Source organism: Artemia sp. Qi Xiang Cuo, chromosome 16 (assembly GCF_049724085.1).
Source record: "Artemia sp. Qi Xiang Cuo chromosome 16, ASM4972408v1, whole genome shotgun sequence".
Taxonomy (NCBI): domain Eukaryota; kingdom Metazoa; phylum Arthropoda; class Branchiopoda; order Anostraca; family Artemiidae; genus Artemia; species Artemia sp. Qi Xiang Cuo.
The window spans coordinates 40,865,032-40,892,547 of NC_142809.1; the positions used below are offsets into that span (position 1 = coordinate 40,865,032).

The 27,516-nt window shown below is 37.9% G+C and overlaps 1 protein-coding gene across 1 annotated transcript in view; it reads right to left on the reverse strand.

Moving 5' to 3' along the window:
• LOC148942908 (alpha-mannosidase 2-like) overlaps positions 1–27,516 on the reverse strand; it is a 322,023-nt gene that overhangs the window by 30,464 nt on the left and 264,043 nt on the right. The window contains exons 17-18 of the mRNA XM_089102392.1: positions 9,041–9,374; positions 7,436–7,569 (exon numbers count right to left, since the gene is read on the reverse strand). Coding sequence (XP_088958518.1) covers positions 7,436–7,569; positions 9,041–9,374 — 468 coding nt within the window. The remainder of the gene's footprint in view (positions 1–7,435; positions 7,570–9,040; positions 9,375–27,516) is intronic.

Here is a 27,516-nt window from a genome sequence, read left to right on the forward strand (position 1 = left end):
TCCTAGCTCTAAAAAGTTCAAATAGCAAACTACACATCCCAAATCGTAATTTTCTGACAACATACACCTATGAAAGGCTATGAAACCTAGCTAATAAAAGCCGGAAATAGCAAATTAGCCATCCCAAATCATAAGTTTCAGACAGCACTCACCTATGAACGGCTAAGAAATCCAGCTCGGAAAAGTAAAAAAATAGCAACCCACACATCCCAAATCATAGGTTTCAGACAACACATACCTATGAAAGACTAAGAAATCCAACTCAGAAAAGCCCGAAATAGTAATTTACATATCCCACATCATAATTTTCTGAAAGGACACACCTATGAAAGGCTAAGAAATCTAGCTCAGAAAAGTCAAAAATAGCAAACTAGTCATCCCAAACTATAGGTTTCAGACAACAAACACCTATGACAGGCTAAGAAATCCAGCTCAGAAAAGTCAAAAGTAGCACTCCACCCATCACAAATCATAGGTTTCAGTCAACACACACCAACGAAAGACTAAGAAACCTAGCTTAGAAAATCCCGAAATAGTAATTTACATATCCCAAATCATATTTTTCTGACAAGACTCACCTATGAACGGCTAAGAAACCTAGCTCAGAAAAGTCAAAAATAGCAAACTAGTCATCCCAAACTATAGGTTTCAGACAACAAACACCTATGAAAGGCTAAAAAATTCAGCTCAGAAAAGTCAAAAGCAGCAATCCACCCATCACAAATCATAGTTTTCAGACAACAAAAACATATGAAAGAATAATAAATAACACTCAGAAAATCAATAAAAATTAATTTACAAATAACAAATCATAGTTTTTAGACATCATTCACATCTTAAAGACTAATAAACCTTAGCTCAGAAAAGCCTGAAATAGCGAAACTACTCATCCCAAACTAGAAGTTTCAGACAACAAACGCCTATGACTGAATAAGAATCATAGCTCTTAAAAGTTAAAATAGAAAAATACACATCCCAAATCATAATTTTATGACAACAAAAACCAATGAAAGGCTAATAAAACTATCAAAGAAAATTCCATTATATCAAACAACACATCCCAATCATAGGTTTCAGTCAACACACACCTATGAAAGGTTAATAAATCCAGCTCAGAAAAGTCAAAAGTAGCAAACTACATATCCCAAATCATAGGTTTCAGACAACACACTCCTATGAAAGACTAAGAAATCCAGCTCAGAAAAGTCAAAAATAGCAAACTACATATCCCAAATCATCGGTTTCAGTCAACGCACACCAACGAAAGACTAAGAAACCTAGCTCAGAAAAGTCAAAAATAGCAAACTACTTATCCCAAATCATAATTTTCTGACAACACAGACCTATGAAAGGCTAAGAAACCTAGCTCAGAAAAGTCGAAAATAGCAAACTACACATCCCAAATCATAGGTTTCAGACATAACACACCTATGAAAGACTAATAAATCCAACTCAGAAAAGCCCGAAATAGTAATTTACATATCCCATATCATAAGTTTCAGACAGCATTAAACTACGAAATACTATATCCCAAATCATAAGTTTCAGACAGCATTCACCTACGAAATACTAAGAAACCTTAGCTCAGAAAAGTCTGAAATAGCCAACTACTCATCCCAAACTCGAAGTTTCAGACAACAAACACCTATGAGTGACTAAGAATCCTAGCTCTGAAAAGTCCAAAAAGCAAACTAGACCTCCCAAATCATAATTTTCTGAAAGGACACACCTATGAAAGGCTAAGAAATCTAGCTCAGAAAAGTCAAAAATAGCAAATTAACCATCCCAAATCATATGTTTCAGTCAACACACACCTACGAATGGCTATGAAATCCTGCTCAGAAAAGTAAAAAAATAGCAACCCACACACCCCCAAATCATAGGTTTCAGACATCACACACCTACGAAAGACTACGAAATCCGGTTATGAAAAGTCAGAAATAGCAAATTACATATCCCAAATCATAGGTTTCAGACAACACTCACCTATGAACGGCTAAGAAACCTAGCTCAGAAAAGTCAAAAATATCAAACTAGTCATCCCAAACTATAGGTTTCAGACAACAAACACCTATGAAAGGCTAAGAAATCTAGCTCAGAAAAGTCAAAAATAGCAAACCACCCATCCCAAATCATAGGTTTCGGGCAGCAAACACCTAAGAAAGACTAAAAAACATTGCTCAGAAAAGTCCAAAGTAGCAAACCACATATCCCAAATCATAGGTTTCAGGCAACACACACCAACGAAAGACTAAGAAACCTAGCTCAGAAAAGTCAAAAATAGCAAACTACTCATCCCAAACTATTGGTTTCAGACAACAATCACCTACGAAATACTAGAAAACCTAAGCTCAGAAAAGCCTGAAATAGCAAACTAAACATCCCAAATCATAATGTTCTGGCAACACATACCTATGAAAGGCTAAGAAACCTAGCTCAGAAAAGTCGAAAATAGCAAACTACACGTCCCGAATCATAGGTTTCAGACACTACACACCTATGAAAGACTAAGAAATCTAACTAAGAAAAGTCAAAAATAGTAATTTACATATCCCAAATCATAAGTTTCAGACAGCATTCACCTACGAAATACTAAGAAACCTTAGCTCAGAAAAGTCTGAAATAGTCAACTACTCATCCCAAACACGAAGTTTCAGACAACAAACACCTATGAGTGACTAAGAATCCTAGCTCTGAAAAGTCCAAAAAGCAAACTACACCTCCCAAATCATAATTTTCTGAAAGGACACACATATGATAGGCTAAGAAATCTAGCTCAGAAAAGTCAAAAATAGCAAATTAACCACCCCAAATCATAGGTTTCAGTCAACACACACCTACGAATGGCTAAGAAATCCAGCTCAGAAAAGTCAAAAAAATAGCAACCCAAACATCCCAAATCATAGGTTTCAGACACCACACACCTACGAAAGACTAAGAAATCCGGTTATGAAAAGTCGGAAATAGGAAATTACATATCCCAAATCATAGGTTTCAGACAACACTCACCTATGAACGGCTAAGAAACCTAGCTCAGAAAAGTCAAAAATAGAAAACTAGTCATCCCAAACTATAGGTTTCAGACAACAAACACCTATGAAAGGCTAAGAAATCCAGCTCAGAAAGGTCAAAAGTAGCAATCAAACCACCCCAAATCATAGGTTTCAGACAACACACACCTATGAAAGACTAAGAAATCAAGCTCAGAAAAGTCAAAAATAGCAAACTAGAAATCCCAAAAAATCGGTTTCAGTCAACACACACCAACGAAAGACTAAGAAACCTAGCTCAGAAAAGTCAAAAATAGCAAACTACTCATCCCAAACTATTGGTTTCAGACAACATTCACCAACGAAACACTAGAAAACCTTAGCTCAGAAAAGCCTGAAATAGCAAACTATACATCCCAAATCATAATTTTATGACAACGCATACCTATGAAAGGCTAAGAAATCCAGCTCAGAAAAGTCGAAAATAGCAAACTACACATCCCAAATCATAGGTTTCAGACACCACACACCTATGAAAGACTACGAAATCCAACTCAGAAAAGTCAAACATAGCAAACTACATATCCCAAATCATAAGTTTCAGTCAACACACACCAACGAAAGGCTAAGAAACCTAGCTCATAAAAGCCTGAAATAGCAAACTACTCATCCCAAACTATTGGTTTCAGACAACATTCACCTAGGAAATACTATGAAACCTTAGCTCAGAAAAGTCTGAAGTAGCAAACTACACATCCCAAATCATAGGTTTCAGACAACACACCTCAATGACAGACGGGTGCTCGGCGAGAGCCTTTGTGGGTCTATGGGTCCCTTGAGGGCCGGTGGTCCTGTGGGGGATCGGGGGAACCTTTGGGGACCGCGGGGGGGCCTTTGGGGGTCTGAGGAGGGCGTTTGGGGGATAACATTTCAAAATTTTTACTTTTAGTTTACTTTTTTTTTCCCTGCGGCGCTTTCCTGCGGCGCATCCCCTGCGGCGCTTTCCTGACCTGCGGCGCACCCCTGTGGCGCATCCCTGCGGCGCATCCTGCGGCGCTTTCCTGGCCCACGGCGCATCCCGGCGGCGCTTCTCTGGTCCGGGGGACCTTTGGGGGCCGGGGGAGGGCCTTTGGGGCACCGGGAGGGCCTTTGGGGCACAGGGAGGGCCTTTGGGGGTCCGGGGGGACAGTTGGGGGCCTGGGGGGCATTTGGGGGCCGGTGGAGGGCCTTTGGGACCCCATTGGTCCTTTGGGAGCTCGAATGGCCTTTGGGGGGCCCGGGGATGGCCTTTGGGGGTCTGGGTGGGCCTTGGGGGGCGCCGGTGGCCCTTTGGGAGCTGGGGGGGCCTTGGAGGACCGGGGGCTTCCTTCGGGGTTGGGGTAAGAGGATTGGAACCCTTTGGGGTTGGGTTAGAGGACCTCACAACATTGTTCAAATGAAACTTGTGTATTATAACGACCACAGAGTTTCACCATTAAATTCTCTTCTAAAATCTCTTCAAAAATCATCTTTTAAAATGTCTCTAACTGTTTCGCCGAAATAGTTCCTTAACCTGTCTAAAACAGTTTCGCCCAAATAATCCCTAAACGTAATTCAACGTGTTCCTTTTGTTTTTGGCATCTCTACGCTAATGCATTTCAAATTAATAAGAAACCTGATTCCCGCGCTAAAACAACTCATCGCTAAGATGTTTCTTGGAGAATTGTTTCCATGGCCTTTGGCTATTAATATCCTTTGGAGTTCGACCAAAAGAGTTGTTTCCGAGGCAAAGACATTCTTGACTTGGATTTATTCCTGGAGAATCGTTTCTATGCGAAAATTTTTAAAGTCTGACAGATGATGTCATTGGTTGATTGATCTGTCAAGAAAGGGGGATTAATTTGTTGTTTCTAAGGGGAATTATTGATTCACGATAGGTGAATTGAGGTCGACAGCACAGGTGTTCCAAGGTCGATGTTGTTGTTGTTGTAAGTGCACGCTCTCAGCAAATATCAAGGTCGATGTTGTTGTTGTTGACACACTTTGATTAAGCAATCAAGTTCTCGGAAATTCACTTCCCTCTCGAGTCCTAGATCAATAACATTGTTCCCGTTAGAATTCAATGCGCATGTGCAACCTTCGTTCCGGAGTTATTACACATAGAAACACCAAATAAATCGACCTTGGAAAAAGAGGTCATTGACCCCATTAACCACGTGTTCTCCCTAATGACTCTATGCCCATATTTGGAGCCCTGTCAGTATTCTATGCCCATATTTGGTGTGGGGTTCGGAGTACTAGGGTCACTTCTACTTCCAACTTTCTCGCAATGATAAATAACCTTAGTGTCGACTTGTCTGATAGATAGAAATTTGTTGATGATCTAACATTCTTAGATGCTTGTTTCAAAAATCTAAAAAGTAGCCGAATGGATATCCTCAAAAAAATATCATATGAAGCTGATACTAAAGATAAAACAATCGACCCTTTAAAATCAATAATATGAAAAATTAATTTCCTTAAGACTCCCCCTTCTTTTACCTACCCAATCCCCCGAAATGTCAGTTAATACTATGAAATTACTGGGTATTACCGTCTGAAGCGACTTAAAATAAGATCATAATGTTAATGATACTTTAAACCACGCAAATACGACATTTTCCTTCTTTAAACTCCTTACAAAACTTGAATCTCCTGAATACCATTGTTTGATAATTTACCTTTGTACGTTCAACCCTGGAGCATGCCTGTCCTATTTGGCATCCTGGTATTACCAATGAATTGTCAGAAAGAATAGAGGTAGCCCAAAAAAGGTGCCTAGGAAGTATTTTAATGAGGGTAAAGTCCCTTATATCTCCCTTCTTAGAAGAGCCAATCTGGTTACCCCCAAAGAAAGGAGAAAACAAATTTCCTTGCGTTTCGTCAACAACACTCTCCATAACCCACGGATAAATTACCTTTTTCCTAGTCAATTTTCCCCTTTTGACCTCGTCTCCCCCGTTCTGCTTCAGCAAAAATTTCCTTTCTTACCCCAAACAAAACTGTCTACCAAAAGATATAGGAATTTCGTCCCCTGCATAGTAAGCATGTAAAATACATAAGAACCTCCCCCCCCTCCGTCTTCCTTTTTTAACCTTACAACTCTTTAATGATTAATTTACTAATTTAGTAACAGTCAACTCTCGATAACTTAAAATCCTCGATATCTCGAATTAATTTTAATCCCCTTTGAAAAACCTGCCTAAGTCGAAGAAAAAGCCATGCATAACTCGAAATAATTTTGCGGTTATATTTTACCTCTGTAAGTCAAATTGCCCCGAAAAATACCTCTGTGACTCGAAACTCAGTAGATAAGTCTTCATTTAAAATTCACTTTACCTCCACAAGTCGAAGTTCACCTCTGTATCTAGAAATTTTTCCAATGGACCTCTGTTAGTCAAAATCCCGGTATGCTGGTTGCAACGTGTAAGCTTTGATATGTATTAATTTTGTTTAAAATATTTTTGTATCCGATACTGTTAAATGTTCAGGTGTCTATGTTTTAGCAAACTAAATTTATTATTGACATTTAAAAGTAAAGTCATTACATTTGAAAGTAAATTCTTGATATGTCAAGTACACTAATAAAGTTGTTTTTAACTTTGTAGTGTCTGTAGGGAGTAAATTTAGCAATTTTGTACCTCTGTTACTCGAATTTTCATTTGGCTTACCTCTATAACTCATTACCTTTATAAGTCAAATTTTATGCTGAATAAACTCTATAACTCGAACTATACATAAATCGAACCAGACATAAATCGAACTATACATAAATCGAACTATACGTAACTAACGCAAAGAGAAATTGCGTTCCTGTGATTTTCGAGTTAGCGAGAGTCGCCTGTATTTTTAAAATTAAAATTGTGTTTTGTTAGTTTTTAGTGCAAGACTAAATTGTCCTTGAGTGTTTTTTTTTTTTAGTTTCATTTATCCCTTTTTTAATTCTTCAAGTCCTTTACTGTTTGGACATTTTTTACTGTTTTGACACCGGTTTTTTTTACAACCTTTTAGACTTTTAGAAAAAAAAATCTAGACCAATATTTGTTTGTTTATTTTGTATTTTTGACACTAAAGTTCGAATTTAGTGCACTTTTTGTGCACTTAAAGTTCGGGTTTGTGATAGACAATTTTTCGCAAATTAAAACCTTATCTGATAAGTTCTTAGTTACCGTATTAAGCGGAGCTTTCTCCACTGGGCCCTAATGGCGTCGAACGGCAATATATGTTGCACTGTTGTACCCAGGTTTACCAATATATGTTGCGAAAGAAAGGGACATTATGTTAATTGTAGATGAAATAAAGGAAGTCAGTAAAATATTGCCCCTCCCACTGAATATTATGATTAGTGACGCCCCTGGCCGTAACACTAAATCCTTCGGATAATCAAGGGCTTACTACGAACACTAATAAACATTTAGATGACTCACCTTTCCTCCTGTCGTCACACATTTAGCTCCAAAAGGTTTAAAGCAACAGTCAAAGCCAAGTCGATGAACCGTGAGTGCCACTTTCTCAGAAGGCTCTATTATTTCCTTTTCTTTAGAATTTCTTAGGGTAGTAGCTAGAAAATAATATAAATTGACAAATACGTGATAAAATTGACCTACAAGTAATAACATCAAATATATAAAAAACGAGTACGATAGTCTACTGCCTATTTGATATTTAATTTTCTTTTAATTAAATTAAAAATTTTAATTAAATTAAATTGGATATTAAACAATCAAAGCCAGAAGGCTCTATTATTTCCTTTTCTTTAGAATTTCCTAGGGTAGTAGCTAGAAAATAATACAAATTGATAAATACGTGATAAATTTGACCTACAAGTAATAACATCAAATATACAAAAAACGAGTGCGATAGTCTACTGCCTATTTGATATTTAATTTTATTTTAATTAAATTAAAAATTTCAATTAAATTTAATTGGATATTAAAAATTAGATATTTAATAATAATGAACATTCTGGCTTCTATTGTTTTTTGTCTTATATTTCAATTAATCTTTTGTATTTAGTGGTTGTTTTGCTTGTATACTCTTTTGTTCTCTTACAATATATAGACTATTTACATGTTGCATCTAAGAACCCACGTCTTGATTTGTAGTTTAATACAGAAACCAATTTTTAAGTTTATCATTATTTTTGTTTCAAACTTCACGTACAGAAATTTTCGATTTGAGGAATTGAGGAAGATATTGTGAATATAACAATCGAAAGTTTTACCTTGTTGACAGATATATAAGTAAAAGAAAAACAACAGTGCGTCATTGCGCACGAATTAAAACAGGTGTTTACGCGGACTTCATTTTCATTTTTTTTTGGGGGGGGGGGGAGGGGGCCGATTAAGTCCTAATTTCTATTAAATTTTCTGATTAAAATTATTGTGGTAATTTTCTAGGTCACCTGAAACATAGAAGACACGTTCCCCAGTGCCCCTTCCGCGCACGCCAAGATACTGATGAAGGTGTGAAAGGTCCCAGTACATTCATTGATTGTAATATTTGAATTTAAAAATGGGTTAGATTCCAAGGCCAGGAGTCAAACTATGCGAAGGTGTCTAAGAGTGACATACTTCGTTTTTACAATCAAACAAAACACGAAAGCTTGGCGAAAAAACAAGCAAAAAAACTTCAATACAATCCCACAAAAAGATGTAAAAAACTCAAAAAGCAGTTGGTGTGCTGAATCATATTCAGTGACGTCAATTTGGGGGAGCAGGGGTGACTTCTGGCCGCCTATATACACCTTATTTAAAAAAAATTCATTCATTAGGCATTTCCCCTGAAAAAAACCTTTTTTCTTTGGTATTTTCATTGAAAAAATTGAAAGAATGAAAAATGTATTCCCCCTAGATTTTAGAAAATAAATTTAGTCCCCCCCTCATATTTTGGACGATACATTCCCCCCTTAACTTTTGTGAATTGGCGCCAATGACCACCCACACCTGCTCTAATAATGTTTTCAAATATGAAATGCAAAGGAAAGAATACACTTTCGAAGAAGACAAGCAGAGAAAAGAGTATTCACTTACATGTTCGGAGATGAACAAGGTGTATATCACAAGCTAAGTCACTTTGCGAAGGTGCCAATTCCATTTTCATTCGACTAATAGCGTGTTCAGCAATCGTCCTCGACAATACATCTTCGTGAAACATCTTTAAGAGTGGATAAAAGAGGGAATGTGCCATTAAATGGGAGGCAATTGACGGGTAACTATCCATGCCCTCTGTAGGAGATGAGGGGCAGTCTTTTTTTCTTTTTTCAAAAAGTAATCGAAATCTTAAAGGCGTGAATTTGATATTGTCAGTGACGCCCTGGCCAAGACCTCTCGAGTCATCTTGTCCTAGCCGTCGATCAAGCATCACCTGAAATAGATGTAATTGGCAGTGTTGTATTTTCACTGACTTGGAAGTTAGGTTTTATTGGCTTGCTGATTGCTCAGAATGAAAACAAATGACTTACTGATGCATGATCTATAACATAGTGAATTAGGAGCCCGTTTAGAATTCACCGACGTAGGAAAATAATCACCATTCTAAATAATGTAAGAACAAACAAGAAACCTCAGCATGGTTATGTTACACAAGGTCTTTTGTTAAAACTCTCTCAATTCATTGTGAAAGACAAAATTGAATTAAACTGAGAGTTATTATTAGCATTATTTCCACAATCAGAGCTGAGAAAAAAGATCACAACAGGGAACTTAATATTGTTACATTTGATATCCCAGAAGTAGATAATAACATTGTGTTATATAACATTGGGGCGCTTAACTACATGTCTGGATTCCATGTTCTTTGAGCGTAGTCCCACGATACAGTAGCAGGGTACCTTTCAAGTGATCAGAAGGCTCTGGGATTAAAATTTTTCATCATTATAAATTGGATATAACTTGGAAAGTTCTCTAGTCTTCATTACTTCGACAAACACCTAAAGCTTAAGATGTGTATATATTTTTCCAATTTTTTTTACAACCCCTTCCTTAGCCTTCCTTGACATAGGCCCCTTAACCCCTTCCTTAACTTAAGCCTCTTAACTCCTTCCTAGTCACTTCCTTGACTTAGTCCAACCAGCTTTGCAGAAAATGAACTTGTTTTTACTTCAGTCGGAAATACACTTTTCAACGAAAAATCACAGACGTTGGTACAACAAAAGGAATGACATATTTTTACAGCAATTCGTATGGCACCATCAATAAGTTCATAGGAACTAGCGTTGATAATTATTATAGTTTTACCCGACTGATACCAGCTAATAAAACCAAATAATAATTACCCTATCTGTTCATTTTTGTCTTAGAGCTTGAATACACCAGACCTCATACAATAAAAAAGAAAAAAAAAGGGAGCACCGTCTTGTAAGACCATGTCCTGCTAATTTGCTGTTATACCAGCTGCAACGGAAGTATATAAAAGAATTAACGATCTAAATAAAGTAGTGGACCGAGATGGGTTATAAATACCATATATGTGCTTCAGATTATACCCCTGGTTTTACCAAGGCAGGTGATAGGATTATAAATCCCTAATGTGTGCTTAAGATGGCCTTGGTTATATCTGCAAATGCCTCAGTGGGGTCTTAATTGCTTGTAACGAGCGTAGGTTAAAACTCGGCCCCTTTATACATTTTAAGCGCCATTTCAGGTGAGTTAAAACTTTTCAGAGCAATACCTATACCACATTGATCACAAATTTTCCTAGTAATAGAAAGTAAGTTCTTTGAAAGCTGGACTCATCAAATCTTAGTTTTCTTGCTAAGGAATACCTAATTTATCACCTAATTTGCATAATCGATGACGTCTTCTGCTTATATTAGGGCAGTTTTTTCACTCATCAGTGTGCTAAGATATTACATCTTTTGCCAGAAAACGCTTAAAAGTGAAATCTTTGAACTATATCTTTTGTCGTTTTTATGCAAACGTCTTTCATAATTCTGCTCTGATCAGCGGTCTGAGAACAATGATGAGTATATCATCACAGTTCTCTTATCATTGTTCTATATGGTAGAAATATGACGTCCTTCACGCTTTTTGCTAACATCAGTAAGCTGTAAGATCTTAGAACAACGATGAATTGAAAAAACGATAATCTTTGCAGAAAGATGAAAGATCTTAGATGTAAGATCTTAGTGCTAAAAAACGGTCGTATTCTGTTTTTCGACCTAGATGAGACGTTAGAACTTAGAATGTAAAACAGAATAAGGTAACGAGAGAGAAAAGAAAAAATGATGAGCACAATCAGATGTAGCTTTCTAACTCCACATTATTAAAACAAACCTAAGTGGTGACACCAGAAACCAACTTTCCTGTATTTGCATTAGAGTTATGTTCAAAGTAGGAGGAACAGAGCAATTGGAGCTGCATAGGAAGGTGACAACACCTTTGCAACTACCCTCTTTTAATGGTGTCAAAGCAGAAGCAACTTAGAATAAATTAAAGTGCGCAGATATTGAATCCTAGCCTCGTCAGCAGTATGTCAAAAAAAAAAAAAAAAAAAAATGGCTGCAGAAATAGAGCTTTCGATGAAAAAAAAAGGAAAGAAAAAAAAATCTTAAAAAATGACTACAAATTATGAATACGTCATACTCGGGCGAATTATCACACTTTCCGGCACAAGCACACAAAACATCACAAAACCGAGGAAGGTATTTACAGTTCTTGGTGCACTTTTTGCTACACTCCCAAAAGAGTTGTGATTATCCGACGAAAGCGAGGAAGCACTCGAAACAACAGGAACAACATCTTGCCCAGAAAATTATCATCCATAATTCAAAGGGATTGGCAGACATGGTCTTCCAATCAATGAGGCTGTCCAGATTGCAAACCGGTAGTAAGAACACTTACAATGTTCCACAAGCGCCCCCTCTGTAGGAGGCAATGCTTTCAGCTCCTTCTTACGAGGGTACAAGTATACTCGTAAATCACTGAGGGAAAACTGATTAGGATCCATTCCATAAGCGCTGATTATCAGTTTTTTTTGCAACATCCTGAAAGGAGAACATACTGGCTTCCACGAAGGTTTCCTCTTTCAACTTCTGTATTGCACACTGAATCTCCATGTACAGATCGCTCTTTTTGGCGGACGCTAAGAAACTTTACGTACCGAATGTGTAACGAATGTGTCATTCGTTACTTTTTAAAAAGTAACGAATGTGTCACACCCCGAGATGGAGTAAATGATCCCCAGGGAATTCAATATTTTCTTCTCTGCTCTCCGGAACAAAAGATCAATGGAGACATAATAATTCGGAAACTTCAAGGAGTCGAGGCATAAAATTCTTCCCAGGAAAAATGTTAAGGAGCTGAGGGAATTGGTTCACTAGTATCACAACTACATCAATATCATTAACACAAACAGTCACCTTTTCAAAGCCATTTTTGAAGCAAAAGGCAAGACGCAAAGCCATTCTGCTGTCCGCTTCCTCGTGTGTGCTACACAGAAATTCTTCGAAACTGAGCGAATCAACATCATGACTTAAACATACAGCTCTCATCCTGTCTTCAAATCCTCGAGACAACCCCAAATACAAGTTGTCGGCAGTAATTAAGCTGTTTATATAGTCAAATTCCTTTGCTCTCCATGTTTCATAAATTACTTTCATCAAATTTACTTTGCTCTTTGTATTTGCAACAATATTTGTCCAGTTTCCAATTTTGAGCTCGTCGAGAAGGAGTAGACTGTCGAGCAGCGGCCACATAACTGGTGACTCCTACTGCAGTTCTTCACAGATATACTGCCATCATTTGGATCAATGTGACCAAACAGTCCGTCATACTTGTCACCTAAGATATGAATTTCACTTGCTGCTTCAGGTATCCCTTTGAACATATTTCGATGGTTTCATGTTCAGCTGGTGGCTTTTGGCAAACCAGTAGCATGAAGTCGATAACAAAGACTTCACGCCCATATAAGCAACATTCCTCTTTGAAGTTGAGATTTTCAGGCCATTCCCACAAGCTACTGGCCTCTCTTAGAAAGTCTTGCACGGGAGACTTGACACCATTTCGAAGCGCCAACGTAGAATCTCTGAGCTCAAAAATTGAAGGAGCATATGAAAAGAGTTCAAAGCTTAGATTATTTTTAAGCTGTTTCAGTCCACTGTTAGTGCTGGAATCTATTCCATACAGGATTGTCTTCACTGTCATAAGCTCTGAAAAAACTGCGCTTTGTCCAACGGCATTTGTTTTTGATCCCATTTTTCTTGAAGCAACATCCATTGGGGTTACTTTAACTTTTGAAAAGGATTTTTCATCCCCTTTAACATACTTGGCTGCGGCTTCAAGTCCTTGGTCCTCAGCTGCAAGTAAGGAGATCACAACCGATGGACTAGCCTGCTCATTGGTTATCACATTCATAAGGTTTTTTTCAGTAGTAATAAAGGGGTCTGTGTGACAGTGCAATATGGACACAGCCGTTTTTACAAGCATCATCTGCTTTTCAATAAAATTCTAGCTGTCTTCGTGATGTGGATAATCAAACTCTGGTGTTTCATTAATATTAATAAGGTCATATAAAGCAAAGGAAATTGAGGCAAAAAAAGGTAGGGTATTAATCCCCTTTCCGACTGCTAGTTGGGTATTTATAACACCAACCAGACCAGAATTTCTTTTCGAACCAAGATTTATGGTGGATTCAACAGTATGATCCAGCGGCACAAGGTTAAACGAGCGTGGTCGCCTTTTCACACTGAATATCATCTTCGATTATCAACAAAGTGATGACATTAACGTTCGTGCAATGATATCGCATTGCTAGGTAGCGTTCCCGCAAATTTCCGCTAGGTGCATAAGTGTAGCGCAAAGAGGGTGTCCGAGCATGGAAAGATCTGGGTCACATCGGGGGATCTAGGGTGGGGGGATGGGAGAGAACTTTCAAAAATACCTGGTATTTCATAGAGTATAGCTTTTTCACGCTAATGTCGGTCAGTTGAAGAACTCATAAATTTTTAATGCTTGCAAGTACAAATTAAGGCAAGGCAAATGTTAAAAGTAGAGTGGAGAGATAATACTCCCCCTCTACTCTTGAAATCCCTCATTAGTGGAATTGGATCTAAAATTGCAGTCATGGAGAAATATTTCACCAGAAAAAATGCTAAAAAAAGCTCCCCATAATAAAAATATACTCAATCTTGTTTTTTTCCTATTTCTGCAGACACGCCCTTTTTGCCATTGGCGTAAGGAATTTTAAATGCATCCCCATATATTCGTTTTCAGCGTTTTTTTCTTTCCAAGATTCCATATTCCAACCTTCTTTTGCTCATTGAAGGCTGGTAGCTATTTTCTAGCGATCTTTCTTTATCGTGGGTCCTTGACTAAAACCTTGTTTTTACGCGTGGGAAATTAAGACATGGGGATACCGGCATTCAAAGAACCCATCTAGTGTAATTTCTCAACGTAAAATGCTCAGCCTGTGCCATTGAAGCTCAACAGTTGCGATGTGGCATGTCTATTGTTAAAAACATGACTTGTTCAAAGTTGATTTTCTTGAATTATGTCTGTTTCTGGTAAGCTTCGATATTTCTGTAGTCCACCACTTCTATTATGGTCGCAAAATTACTTGTACAAAATTTCCGGTTTCTACAGTTTAGCTGTTTCTTCAATGTGCAGACACGCAAAACACGCATATACTTGATTTTATAGAAGACGATGTTTTCTTGAGGAAATGCATGGTTTTCAGAAATGTCGAGATTTTCCCCTTTTCAACTTAGACAATAAGTGGAATATATATTTTACGGTCAATGTGAATAATTCTGCATTATTTATAATGTCTGAGTAATTAAAACAGTACACAATGGAATTTGACAAAAATGATACATTATAAAGAAAAACACTACATCACCAGGGCGTTATGAGTAGAGTACTAAGTACCATTTTGCTCTCTCTATGTTCCTTCCTGTGCTATTTGCTTATTTTACGTTCCTTGGCACCTTTCCAGAGCATGTACTTATGGATTTGCTTGCCTTATGTTCCTTCCTGTGCTATTTGGGTGGATTACGTTCCTTGGCACCTTTCCAGAGCATGTACTTATGGATTCAAACTTTATGTTCCTTCCTTTGCTATTTTGGTGAATTACGTTCCTTGACACCTTTACAGAGCATGCACCTATGGATTTACTTAGACGTATAGGAATTACCATGCTATTTGTTTAGACACATAGGAATTACCATGCTATTTGCTTACACGTATAGGAATTACCATGCTATTTGCTTAGACGTATAGGAATTCCCATACTATTTGCTTAATGCTCTACACCTTTTCAAAGAGAGTCAGTACTCCCTCACATGGTATACACTACAGTTTCATGTGGACATTTTAAAAAGCTGGCAAACCTATAAAGTGGTCAAACAAATTTTGAAACTATAGTCAGGATTGTATAAGACAATCAGACTGGTTTTTTGCTATTGATATCAATTACACATGAATATGCATTACAGTTTGACATGCACATTGTAAAAACCGAGCAGTACGAGCAGGGATTCCCCACTGGTTCCTGAAGTCTAGCTTGTTACACAAGTTTGCTTCAACTCCACGTTTTCAACCAGACTGGTGTTTGAGACAGCTCCCATAAAGCGAGCAGTATGAGCGGGGATTCCCCACTGGTTCCTGAAGTCTAGCTTGTTACATAAGTTTGCTACAACTCCACGTTTTCAACCAGACTGGTTTTTGAGACAACACCCATTTTTTAGGGCCAATCAGAGAGTGGGGGTTACTCCATATACGATAACTTGATTGGTAATTGGATTCAAATAAAAGGAGTGATTTTCATAGAAAAAAAAAATTCTGATTAGTTTGAAGTTTGTTTTGAGAGTGCTAAGTCTCTAAAAATGGATAGATTTGAAAAGTAGCGAATCATGTTGAATCTAGTGTTTATTGAAAAACGTATGATTCTAGATGACGATTTTCTAGAGCTGTCTATTCAAAGGAAGATATTTTCTCAGGGAATAATTGTCGATATAATGAAAACTGATTCTCCGTCATTAGATTATTGCATGAAGCTTATACGTCGTGGTTCAAATGCATTTACAAAATCTATTGATATATTAATCACAACACGGCAATATGAAATTATGGATATGCTTATAAACACTAGTTTGTATATTTAGGACTTTTTTGTCATGATAAAGGTGGCGTTCAAGGATGATTTACTCCTCTCTCTCTCTATCCCACTCAATTTATAGCTGTTGCTAGCTCAGTTTCATTGAGGCAGTGAGAGTGTCAGCACATGAAAAAATTTTTCATACATGTCCGCTATGCATGTATGCACTGGGCAGCTGGTCATCATGTGAGAATTGTACAATGATTGATGAGTATGATGAAAAGTGTAGATTATGCAACCCGTGTAAAGGTTGTAATTCCTGTCTTGAAGAGGTGTGTGACTCTCATCCTAGTGGGCACCTATGCTCTAATTGCCACTATGAGAAATGTAATCAATGGGAGAATACATATCCCGGTATGATTGGAAAGAATCCTAAGCGTGATTTTAGTTTATTGCTAAGAGATTGGTATCGTCGTGGTTTTCAATTGTTCTGGGAGGAGGAGCCGGGACAGCAATTCAACTGTTGGAACAACAAAAGAATATGGTTTCTACGTCATCGTTGTCAAGACAATGACTACTACAATTATAATCCCACTGATTTTTATTTGGCTGTGACGGAATGTGATTCGCCACTTGAGGACACTGTTTGTGACATTGCTTCAAATAAACAAATTGAAACATGTGAATTCTCTAATATGAATGAGAGTAGCATCATTGATTATACAAGGAGATATGACAAGAATGAAGTTACACTCTATTGTAGAAAATGCGACCCTGACATTGCAGCACAACAGGATCAGTATACTCAGAATTCAGATAATCTACCTACATTAGATGTTATCGACAAATACCTATACCTAGTAGAAGATGAAATCTAAAAAGTAGAAAAGTCGTTTTTTATCATGCACATACATTTTTCATTTATTAATGAACAATTTCACATACATTTTAGAACATTTTATTCGTAGGGCACAAAAATCAATATTAAACACACTTGTAAGTATATTCTCCACTAGAAAGTCGTTCAATCGAGGTAAGTCAACGTAGATGTCGAGAAGGTGTTTGTAGGTATAGCCACGACATCTGAACATGAAAAAGAGTAGTGCATGAAAGCCACATGTCTTAGTATTTAAATCCTGTACTCTCTAGTGATTTTGAATAATAGTTGTCCAGTTGCCTTCAATAAAGTTAATGATGTGTGACCTGTAGAATTTATATGATAAACGAGAAGGATAAAAAAATTCAAGATTTGTAGCTGTTTGTAAGATGCATAGCCAATGGCCTGTCTTCAAAGTCGACGGACTGCTATTAGCAATTATTAGGGTATTGTTAACACTTGGAATTTTTTCAATGAAGTTCGATGGTATTCAATAGCACTTGTACTGGGAAATGCATTGATCCATATTAAATACGTTGATTATTTGGTTTGTGTTCATTGTGCTAGTTCTAGTAGAACACTGCCGTCGGATGTGATTTCCAAATAGGTTTCAAATTGACTCAATGATATTAGCGTGATACTATCAGTCAAAGCATCATCAAATGTGCACTCTAAACGTACATTCCCTGTTCGTACTTTGCTCAAATCCTGGGTCCCCAACATGTCCAAAACAATTACACCATGATTTTTTAAAACATTGAATCGGTTATTCCATTTTCAAATAGTTGGGAGTCATGATCTAGGGATTGCATGGTCAACTCATACAGAGTTCTATAGGAGTTTTTGTCAAGTGATAGAGTGTACAGTGGAATACCATTCACTTTGCACACAAGGCTAGATAGACCAAAAAAATTAAAATCATGGGGGGATTCAGTCCAGGATCCAACGACACTGCCACTCTTCACAAAGGCTAAAGCCAATTTTGATGGGATTTCTCCATTGATAAATGATGAATCGTTATAGCTACGAGAGCCTGTGGCAATGTGACGTTGATTGGTGATCGTATGGGGGGACAAAAAGTTAAATGTTGTTGCCATTGGCTCTTAGCTTTTTATCTTCCAATGCAACAGAGCTCATCACCTGTTGTTTTTGGACCTTGAAGGATTGTCAATGTGATAATAACATTGACATTGGGTGCTGCAGGAAGTGTTTTTCTCAAAATGAAATTCGATGGGGCTACTTGCAACTTTATGTCAATCTTGACATTGGGGGGTAACCATTGGGATACATTGAATATCTCATGATTTAATTTTCCGACCAGATGAAACTCTTGGGTCACTGCAGTAGTCAACTCACCGTCAGTACCAACATCTGATCGATATTCCTAGCCCAATGATTGTCCTCTCAACTCCTTATAGGCATTTGGTGTCATTATCATAAATTGTATGTAGCTTGCATAGTTGGATAAATTATTGCTAGTGCTTACCAATGTTCCATTAATAATTACATTAATTTACTTGAACAGGCTGTGTAGAATATAGTTTTTTTAAGAGAAACCATAGGCAACAGTTGGAGATGTATTATCTGACCTTTTCTTCACCGCAACATTTAAATCAATAAATGTTGATGATAAATCAATGAAATAGTCTTCATTGGAAAATATTTGAAAGTGTATATTTTCCGAGAGGGGTCGTTGGGGGTGAAATTGTTCATAGTAGCCATACTTGACACTGACTTCAACATTTTCAGCATTGAACAGATTCAATGAGGAACTGATTGATGGATGTGATTCCTTGTGGGGGAGATAAGTCATCTTAAGAGAAGAAATCCTTCTTTGATCTAACAATCTTTTTCTTTTTCTTATTGGTCTTCGTCGTTTTATTTCTCAAAGTCCTTGTTGATGTCCTCCGCTTCCCGCCTGGGAAGAGACTGATGAGTGAATGAGGCACACGCATCATTTTTAAACCCTTCCCATTTTGTTGAGATTTTAATTCCTCACCAACGGCTCTTGCTGAAGATCTAATATTTTCCTTAACACTCTCTCTGAAATTCTTACCCGAGCCCCAGTTCTGTAGCGTTGAGGCAGCAAAATGTGTTGCAGCCGGTACAAGATATCTTCTGGCAGGGGTAGTGCAGAACAAAATAGCCTAGCAAACCAGCAACCAAGAACATAGCCAAACATTGTAGTACGCCCCTTGTAGCAGTCCAATCCATTGCCTATTTGACGTGGACTCAGAGCACGAACAAAGCAACGGATATCGGGACAGACAAATGGAATTCTTCCATTGTTCATTTTAGGGGGTGGTGTCGCCGACAATGGGTCGATAATGACATGTAATCACTGCTAAACCTTTTGTTATTGCTAGAGGATCACCCACTTCACTTCTTAGTGTTAACTGACAGAGTTCCAAATACGAAGTGTTTACAGGAAAATACTGAAGATGTTTTATATTATATTGATGAACAAGTTCATGAGCTATTTTTCGTTCAAGAACACGTAGGAGGGGAAATTTGAATTAACAACTCTAGATATTTCCACAAAAGATGCATAGAGAAATATGCAAGAGTCCGAGGTGAAACCAGGTGGATAATCAGCAAAAATAACTTGATCCATCCCGTCAACGGTGCCAGCGTTTTTCCCATTGATCATATTCTGTTTAAAGCCAAGAACGTCTTTCAGATTATCATTGAAAATAATTATTTGTCACAGGTGAGGTAATGTAAATCCTATCGTGTTCCATTGAATAATTAAAATGGAATGTACCATTCCTACGATATGAGATTTTTCTAATGATTGTACGACACAAATCTGTCATATTATCATATTCAATACATTTCAATTTGACATGTGGATATTCCCTAGATTTAAGTGCTTCAATCCATTCATAATCGACAAAGAGTGACCAATCGAATGGTATAACTTTTATTTCATACACACGATCCTTTCTCAGGATGTCATAGGCATTTTTGAGAATACAACCGAAAAGAGCCACTTCATACGCGCCGTCAAACTTGATGGCGGGGGAGAGTTTCGTCCAAAAATCACTTGTCTTATTCAAGTCATTGTAGAAAGTATCGGAAACGTTGGAAATAAAAGTTACATAGAAATCATTGGGCACTGTCAATATCTTCAACACTGATCCAAGAATCAAAATCAGAGTTGTATCTCAGCCACCGAACAAATAACTGTTTCTTACCCCTGTGAGTGCAAGTCTTTAATATCTTTTCAATTTGATAGATTTCACTATTATTTTTAATTTTTTTTAGTTCATAGTCATAAAAGCCGCCGAGAATTTCTTCATCTTTGGTATCACGCAAACGATAAGTTATGGGTTTATTGTCTAGGATTTTTGCCACTTTAAAAAGTTCTATGGACCACAAGTAATTACCCTTTTCAAAAACATTAGTTGTTCTATTAATTCGAACAGTATCACCAACATTGAATTTTTTCTTCTTGACAATCGTTTCATTGGAATATTGTTTAAGAAAGGTGTCAATCGTATAATGATCAGAATGATGAACTTCTGTTGGGGTTGAGTTGGACAATGATTGATGAGGTCGTTGATTATAAATTAACTTGATTTTATCCAAATAATGAATAAAAGCAGATGAATTTTTCAATATACAATATCTTGAAATTAAAAGTCGAATAGTTCTTATCAATCGTTCGGCCAATGCAGCCTTTATAGGACTATGACTATGATAGAGCAGTGTATTAAATTTCGCTAGTACTTTTGCAACATGGGGATTAACAAATTCACTACCGCGATCCGTTTGAATTTTTTTTTTATACGAATCCTATTCAAGAATACTTTCAATGGCCTGAGCAACTTCAACACCTCTCTTCGAGCGCAATGGATTGGCATACGCATAGCGACTAAAAACACTGACTGCAAGTAGAATGCACTTGTACGGTGTATTGTGACGTCTTTGAATCTCATCTAGAGTTAGGATATCTGTTTGCATTATATGCAATGGGAAAAAGGCTTTAGTTTTTCGATAATGATTAACACAATGCCTATGATTTTTATGCAGAGTTTAACTTGATTCATTTTGTAGATAGTCTTCTACGCTTTTAGCATGAACACCAGTGACTTTGGAAAGAGTGGTGGGGGAACATAAACTCCCCACTGCACCAATATTTTCATAAACACGTTTCAGAACTTCAACCATTTTGAATGTAAACGTGTAGTGTAACGTCCGCTACCCTTTTGTATAATGGTGGTGGGTGATGGTGGTGGTGACGTTGACTTGATACGTCTTCGCTTTTGTCTAGCTATCAGTGGTGTGCTGCTCCTCCTCCTTATTGTAAAGTTTCTACTAGGTGTGCTAGTATTTTCCAAAATTGATTTAAAATCTTCTTCTTCTTCTTCATGTTCATATTTTAATGGTGTTGACAATGGTGCATGTTCATTAAATTTTTTAGAATTTGCCTTTTGCTAATAAGGCTTTTGGGGAAGTTTAATGTATTTAGAAAAATGTATAGACGAGTTTCAAATAATAATATTCCTTTACGATTTGTAACCATATCATATATTAAATCAAGTAGATTGTAGCTCTTGCCCTGAATTATCATCTCCTTCCCATTGCTATCAACTTGAATATGATCATGAGCACTTTCCTTGAGATAAGTTAAGAGCCATTTATTTTGTTAATGGTATTAGTGCGGCATTAGATTTCCAATTTTAGACACTAATGAATCCAATTCCTCCTTCTTTAATTGGGTTCCAGCAGCAGCAGCAGAATCCTGAGGAGATGATTCTTTTTTGTGATCAATACCACTGGTCTTCACAACGATAGGACTTATTTTTGGACACTCTGTGAAGTGCATCTTGAAGTAAAAGCAGTTTTTTTTATCATCCTCAATATTCTCGTTGTCAATGAATTTACTCAGATTGTCCTCAAAGTGTTCCACGGGTGAGACAGCGAGTTCTATTGGATTCAATTTATAGTGTTTGGCCATTCTCTCTAGAGAAAACTGTTTGAAAGTCCTGCAATTATTGGCAGTAAAAGCTTGAAAAATCTACTGCCCGCCTGAAGAAGACGTTTCCTTTTAAAATTCTTTCCTTTGTTATTAGAGGCCACTGTACGTACAATGGAACGATGTTGCTTTGCCTGTTGCTAAACTACTCCTGGCAGTTGAACATTGCCCTCGGTCAAATTTAAACAAAGTTCAGATATTAGATTAATGAAATAATTGTCAATACCCTGTTTGAGTATGGCTTTCCTAAGTGGGGATTTTGAAGTGCTTAGAACTGAAAATAAATGTCTATTTTCATGTAGTTTCTTCAGTGTCATGATATCAACTAATGGATCTTTGTACTGTTCATGTGTAGATATATTGTAATTTCATGGTCACAGGCATTTGTGACTAAACACAAATTCTCGAGTTTATTTTGATTAAGATCCAATTGAATATAGCCGTAGTGATTATTAGTTGCCTGATTGTACGCTGAGAGCAAAAATTTGGGGGCGCCTGGATAGATTTGTTTATTGGGAGTTATTAGCGAGCTAGAATCACGAACAACTCTGTAGATGATATAGTAGGTACAGTTCAATGCAAGTATTCGCATACAATTGCTCTGATGAAAGAGATTGTTCAGAACTAGAGTACTTGAAATCTGTTCATGATGAGAGCGTACGGTGAACAATAGTAGCATCTCCTGGTACCACTGTTCAATAGATCCAGCCAGATCATCAATAATCAGTCAAGAGTTTGGTTCAATATTGTTGAAAACATTAAGTCCCTGTATAAATTTTATCTGCACCAATCCCGCCGTGCCAATTGCTTTTATCTTATCGTATGACTCCTGCCAAATACTGTAACAATAGTAGATCTTTTTCGACTTTTCCACAAACATTTTATCGCAATTTTTGAATTATTTTAGTTAAGAGTGTTGTTTTGCCTGACATTGACGGGCCACAAAGAAACGATCTGAATGGTGTTTTAAACTGATGCATGTTCCCTTCAACAGTTCACCTAGACAACTAACCGTAGACTATAGTTGCCTAATGACTAAATAATTTCCCTATTACTAGTCCGTTCAAGAAGAATAATGAGAAGAACAAAATCAATAGAGAATCATATTTCTTGTATTATAAAAAACAGCACTTTACAAATAATACATTCCAGAAAAATACTTTTTTTAAATTTATTTATAATTAAAAAACATTTATTTTAAAAATGCACTAGAAAAAGCATTTTTAATAAATATACTTTATTTATAAAAATACAATATTTAATGAAAAAAAATACACTTTGAATAATATCACTTTTTTTAATTTGAATGCAACATGTATATTTACAAAAGCACAAAAAAAATCTGCTCTAAGTAAAAAAAAGAGATAACTTTGGTAGTGACCGCACGCCCCCCGCTGGCGGCCGGCAAGGCGCCCCCCAGGCCGTGAGGCCCCCCCCAAGGTTTTGGGAAATTTATTGGACTTTACTCAAACCGAGACTTTCCCTATGGCTAACACATTCGGCTCGGTCGGAAGTTAAATATTGCCCCATGGGAAGGGTAGTCACATCGTCTTGACAAACATAGACCCTGTCGGAAATGGTACTCATGGAAATTTTTTCTATATTTACAGTGAAGTTCCTGTAGTTTAGTGAACGAATTGCCAACAATTTCACTCGTGGAATTGTATTTTGAACAGTACAATTCCTATAGATGTCCATGTCGAAATTCTTATCCACATAGCACGTGGGTACTCCTTTGCAACGTTTTTTGATTTCCACGTCGTGTGTCTGTATAAGTACACCTTCGGACTTACAAACATACCACGAGAAATCATGTCGCTTCCCTTTTCTAATTTAAAAAATAAAAGCTACGGTAATACTCAATAGTTCACTAGCTCCGGGTAAAGTTTCCTCCATCCAGGAGTGATCATCCATGAACAGATAATCTTAGCGGTCAGCAAAGCCTCAATGCGAGGTGGGGTTTTTAACTTTAGCAGCTGAGAATCTGTGTGCCTGTAGCAGACCCCTACCTGCCCCTTATCCGGCCACTGTACCCTAGCCACATCAAGGAGGCACACTTGTGCCTCTATAAAGAGGCGACCCACCACAATGTTAAGCGATTTCAGGTCCTAGCGGTCGCAGAGAGACAGCAGCGATCGCATTTTGTAGCCCAAGCTCCAACTAAGAAACGTGCAAAATTTCACCCCCTCCGACTTTATCTTCATGGGTAAAAGTGGGCCAGAAGTTTCGACCCTCCGACCACAGCCCCCCTTTAACGTTGTCCGATTGGGCTGAAATTTAGAGGTTAAGCTTTCATAGGGCCCGGGAGCTTATCCTCAAAATTTCAGCTCAATCCGATCACTCCTTCCCTGTTTTCCAAAAACCAAATATAGCCACTTAAAGTTCATTTCTCTTTTTTTTATCAGCCACGCCTACAGGCGGCCACAGCTGGCAACGGATCCGGGTTAATGAGGACTCATTCGAAGCGAAATTCGACCCGTTAGGGCCTTTTGATATTTTCAGACCGAAAAAATTATCCCCCGAATTTACATTTATGAAAAACCTCGTTTTCCTATAAGAGCCCATGTTAATTTTTCCCACCACAGCCCCCCTTTAACGTTGGGCTAAAATCTAGAGGATAAGCTTTCCTGGGGCTTGGAAGCTTATCCTCAAAATTTCAGCTCAATCCAATCATTCCTTTCCTGTTTTCCAAAAACCAAATATCAAGTTTTGTGGGGATTTGCTTGCATCAAAAATACATCGTACAGAATAAAACTAATGTAATGTCTCTGTGGTACAGTGGTCGCTATTCCTGACTGTCAGGCGGAAGATCCGAGTTCGAATCTCCGTCAGAGAATTTTTTTATATATTGAATTTAAAGTTTAAAAAAGAAACTCAGTTTCTTTTTTAAATCCAATCTATTAAATCCTGCGGCTCAACAGGCGTCTCCAGAAGAATATCACAGTCGGCCTTCAGGTTACCGGTAAGTCTCCACTGCTTTGATAACATGGGGCCTGGGGCGGCTGATAAAAATCTTACTGTGCATTTGATTTGAGTATTCAGGAATTAAAAGCCTTAACACAAGAATCTTCAAAAGCGGAGGGTTTGAGAGACGGCAGCCCCCCATCTTTAACTCCTCAAAAGTACAGCTAACAGTTAGTCAAGCAATAATAAGTTATAAACTGTACAAAAACGTGCAGAAATTATTTGAAAAAAACTACGTTTTCTAAAGAGTTAAAGAGGCTGAGTCACAAGTTCGAACCTTAAAACGTACAGGGATTAGGATGTGCAGTTGGGGGGCTGCCGCCCCCAAACCCCCGCTTCTGTATATGAAAGGGGCTGTGCCCTCCACAATGACTTGCTCTTTACGCTAAAGTTTTTATTGTTTATAAATAAGAGTTGTGAGAAAGTCAAACTTTAGCTTAAAGAGCGAGGTGTTGAGGAGGGCACAGCCCCTTTCATATACGGAAGCGGGGGTTTGGGGGGCGGCAAATGACCATAGGAATTTACATCTTTGGGGGGCTCATAGATGACCCAAACCCAATTTTTAACATTATTTACCAACGGTGTCCTAACTGAATATAAAATCCCTTTTTTATTTGGTTTCTTTTCCCCATTTACAAATTCTGTGTCATACTGGAGAACAACCATCCCTAACCCCAGATTTTCATTTGCTTTTTCAAATATGGTTATTTCTTTTAAGGACACCGGATATTTTCCCACTAAACAATCAAAATTTACTTTAGGGAAATTGTATCCACCGTTACGTGCAAGGCTGTCGATATTTTTCATTGTTGACTAATCGTTTAATGTTTTCTGGGCTGATGCTAAAATTGCGTATTTAAAGCATTGCAGCCCTGAGTCAAAACTGAAACCCTGAACCCCTCCCGTAGCCGACAAATCTGGGTGGCAATTTATTTCGTTACTCCGCGCCCCTCTTAAACTAAAGTTTTTTTTTTAAATCTACTGATACGCAGATCCATGTGTTCAATATATAAAATGGTGGACCCGCTTCCCCTCTCGTTAAATGTGTCCAAAGTTGATGTTAATTTATTAACACAATTGAAAAAGTTACCTTCAAATTCATTTAGACCAGGGTAAAAAGTTTGATTACCAGTTGAAAAATGAAAATAAAAAATATCCCCTTTTGTAAGTAAACTTTTTGATTTACCGATGATTTAATCCCCCCCGGACCCCCCCCCCCATTTCTGAATCTGAATCTCAATAAGTGCTCGAATTCGGTCGATGTAGGTATGAAGACCATTTACAGGGTCTGTTAAAATAACACTCCCGTCAACCAGGTTTTCCTCGGAAGGATTAAAATCTGCCCTATGTGTTTGCAAGTGCCCTACAGCAGATTCCAGCAAATTAAATTCACGTAGTTCCGGTGACGCGACACTATTTTTATGTCCCGCACCTATTTGCACAGAACCCAATTCACTAATAGTAAAGTCATCATCAAAAATGTCCCCGGAAACTTTAGGTCCAACAATTTCAATAAGGCTGTCCATTTCTTCAGTTGTAAATTGAAAATCCAAGGGGATACTAAATGACGTACCTTCACTAATATCATCCGGCTAAAGGGGACAATTGCTCATGATTGTTTGAAGTCCTGGGCCAGGGAAGGAAGTTGTTTTTGTAGCTTCCCCCTGAAACTAAAAAATGAATGGATTGAGTTTTTTTTCTTTGAGGAAAGTTTTATCACAATTATAGCACACTATTTATTTTTTTCTTAGTTGGATTTGTATTCATATTATTTATCAAACAAATGTTTTTTTTATCTTAATTGGATTCGTATTTATAAAACAAGTACATAATAAATGACAAATTTTGTTAATATCACACACACACATACACACACACACACACACGCGCGCACACGCACACACGCGCACAAACACATACGCAAACGCACACACGCACACATTCACACATACACACAGACACACACACACACGCACGCACGCACACACACACACACACACACGCACACACACACACACACACACACACACACACACACACACACACACACACACACACACACACACACACACACACACACACACACACACACACACACACACACACACACACACACACACACACACACACACACACACACACACACACACACACACACACACACACACACACACACACACACACACACACACACACACACACACACACACACACACACACACACACACACACACACACACACACACACACACACACACACACACACACACACACACACACACACACACACACACACACACACACACACACACACACACACACACACACACACACACACACACACACACACACACACACACACACACACACACACACACACACACACACACACACACACACACACACACACACACACACACACACACACACACACACACACACACACACACACACACACACACACACACACACACACACACACACACACACACACACACACACACACACACACACACACACACACACACACACACACACACACACACACACACACACACACACACACACACACACACACACACACACACACACACACACACACACACACACACACACACACACACACACACACACACACACACACACACACA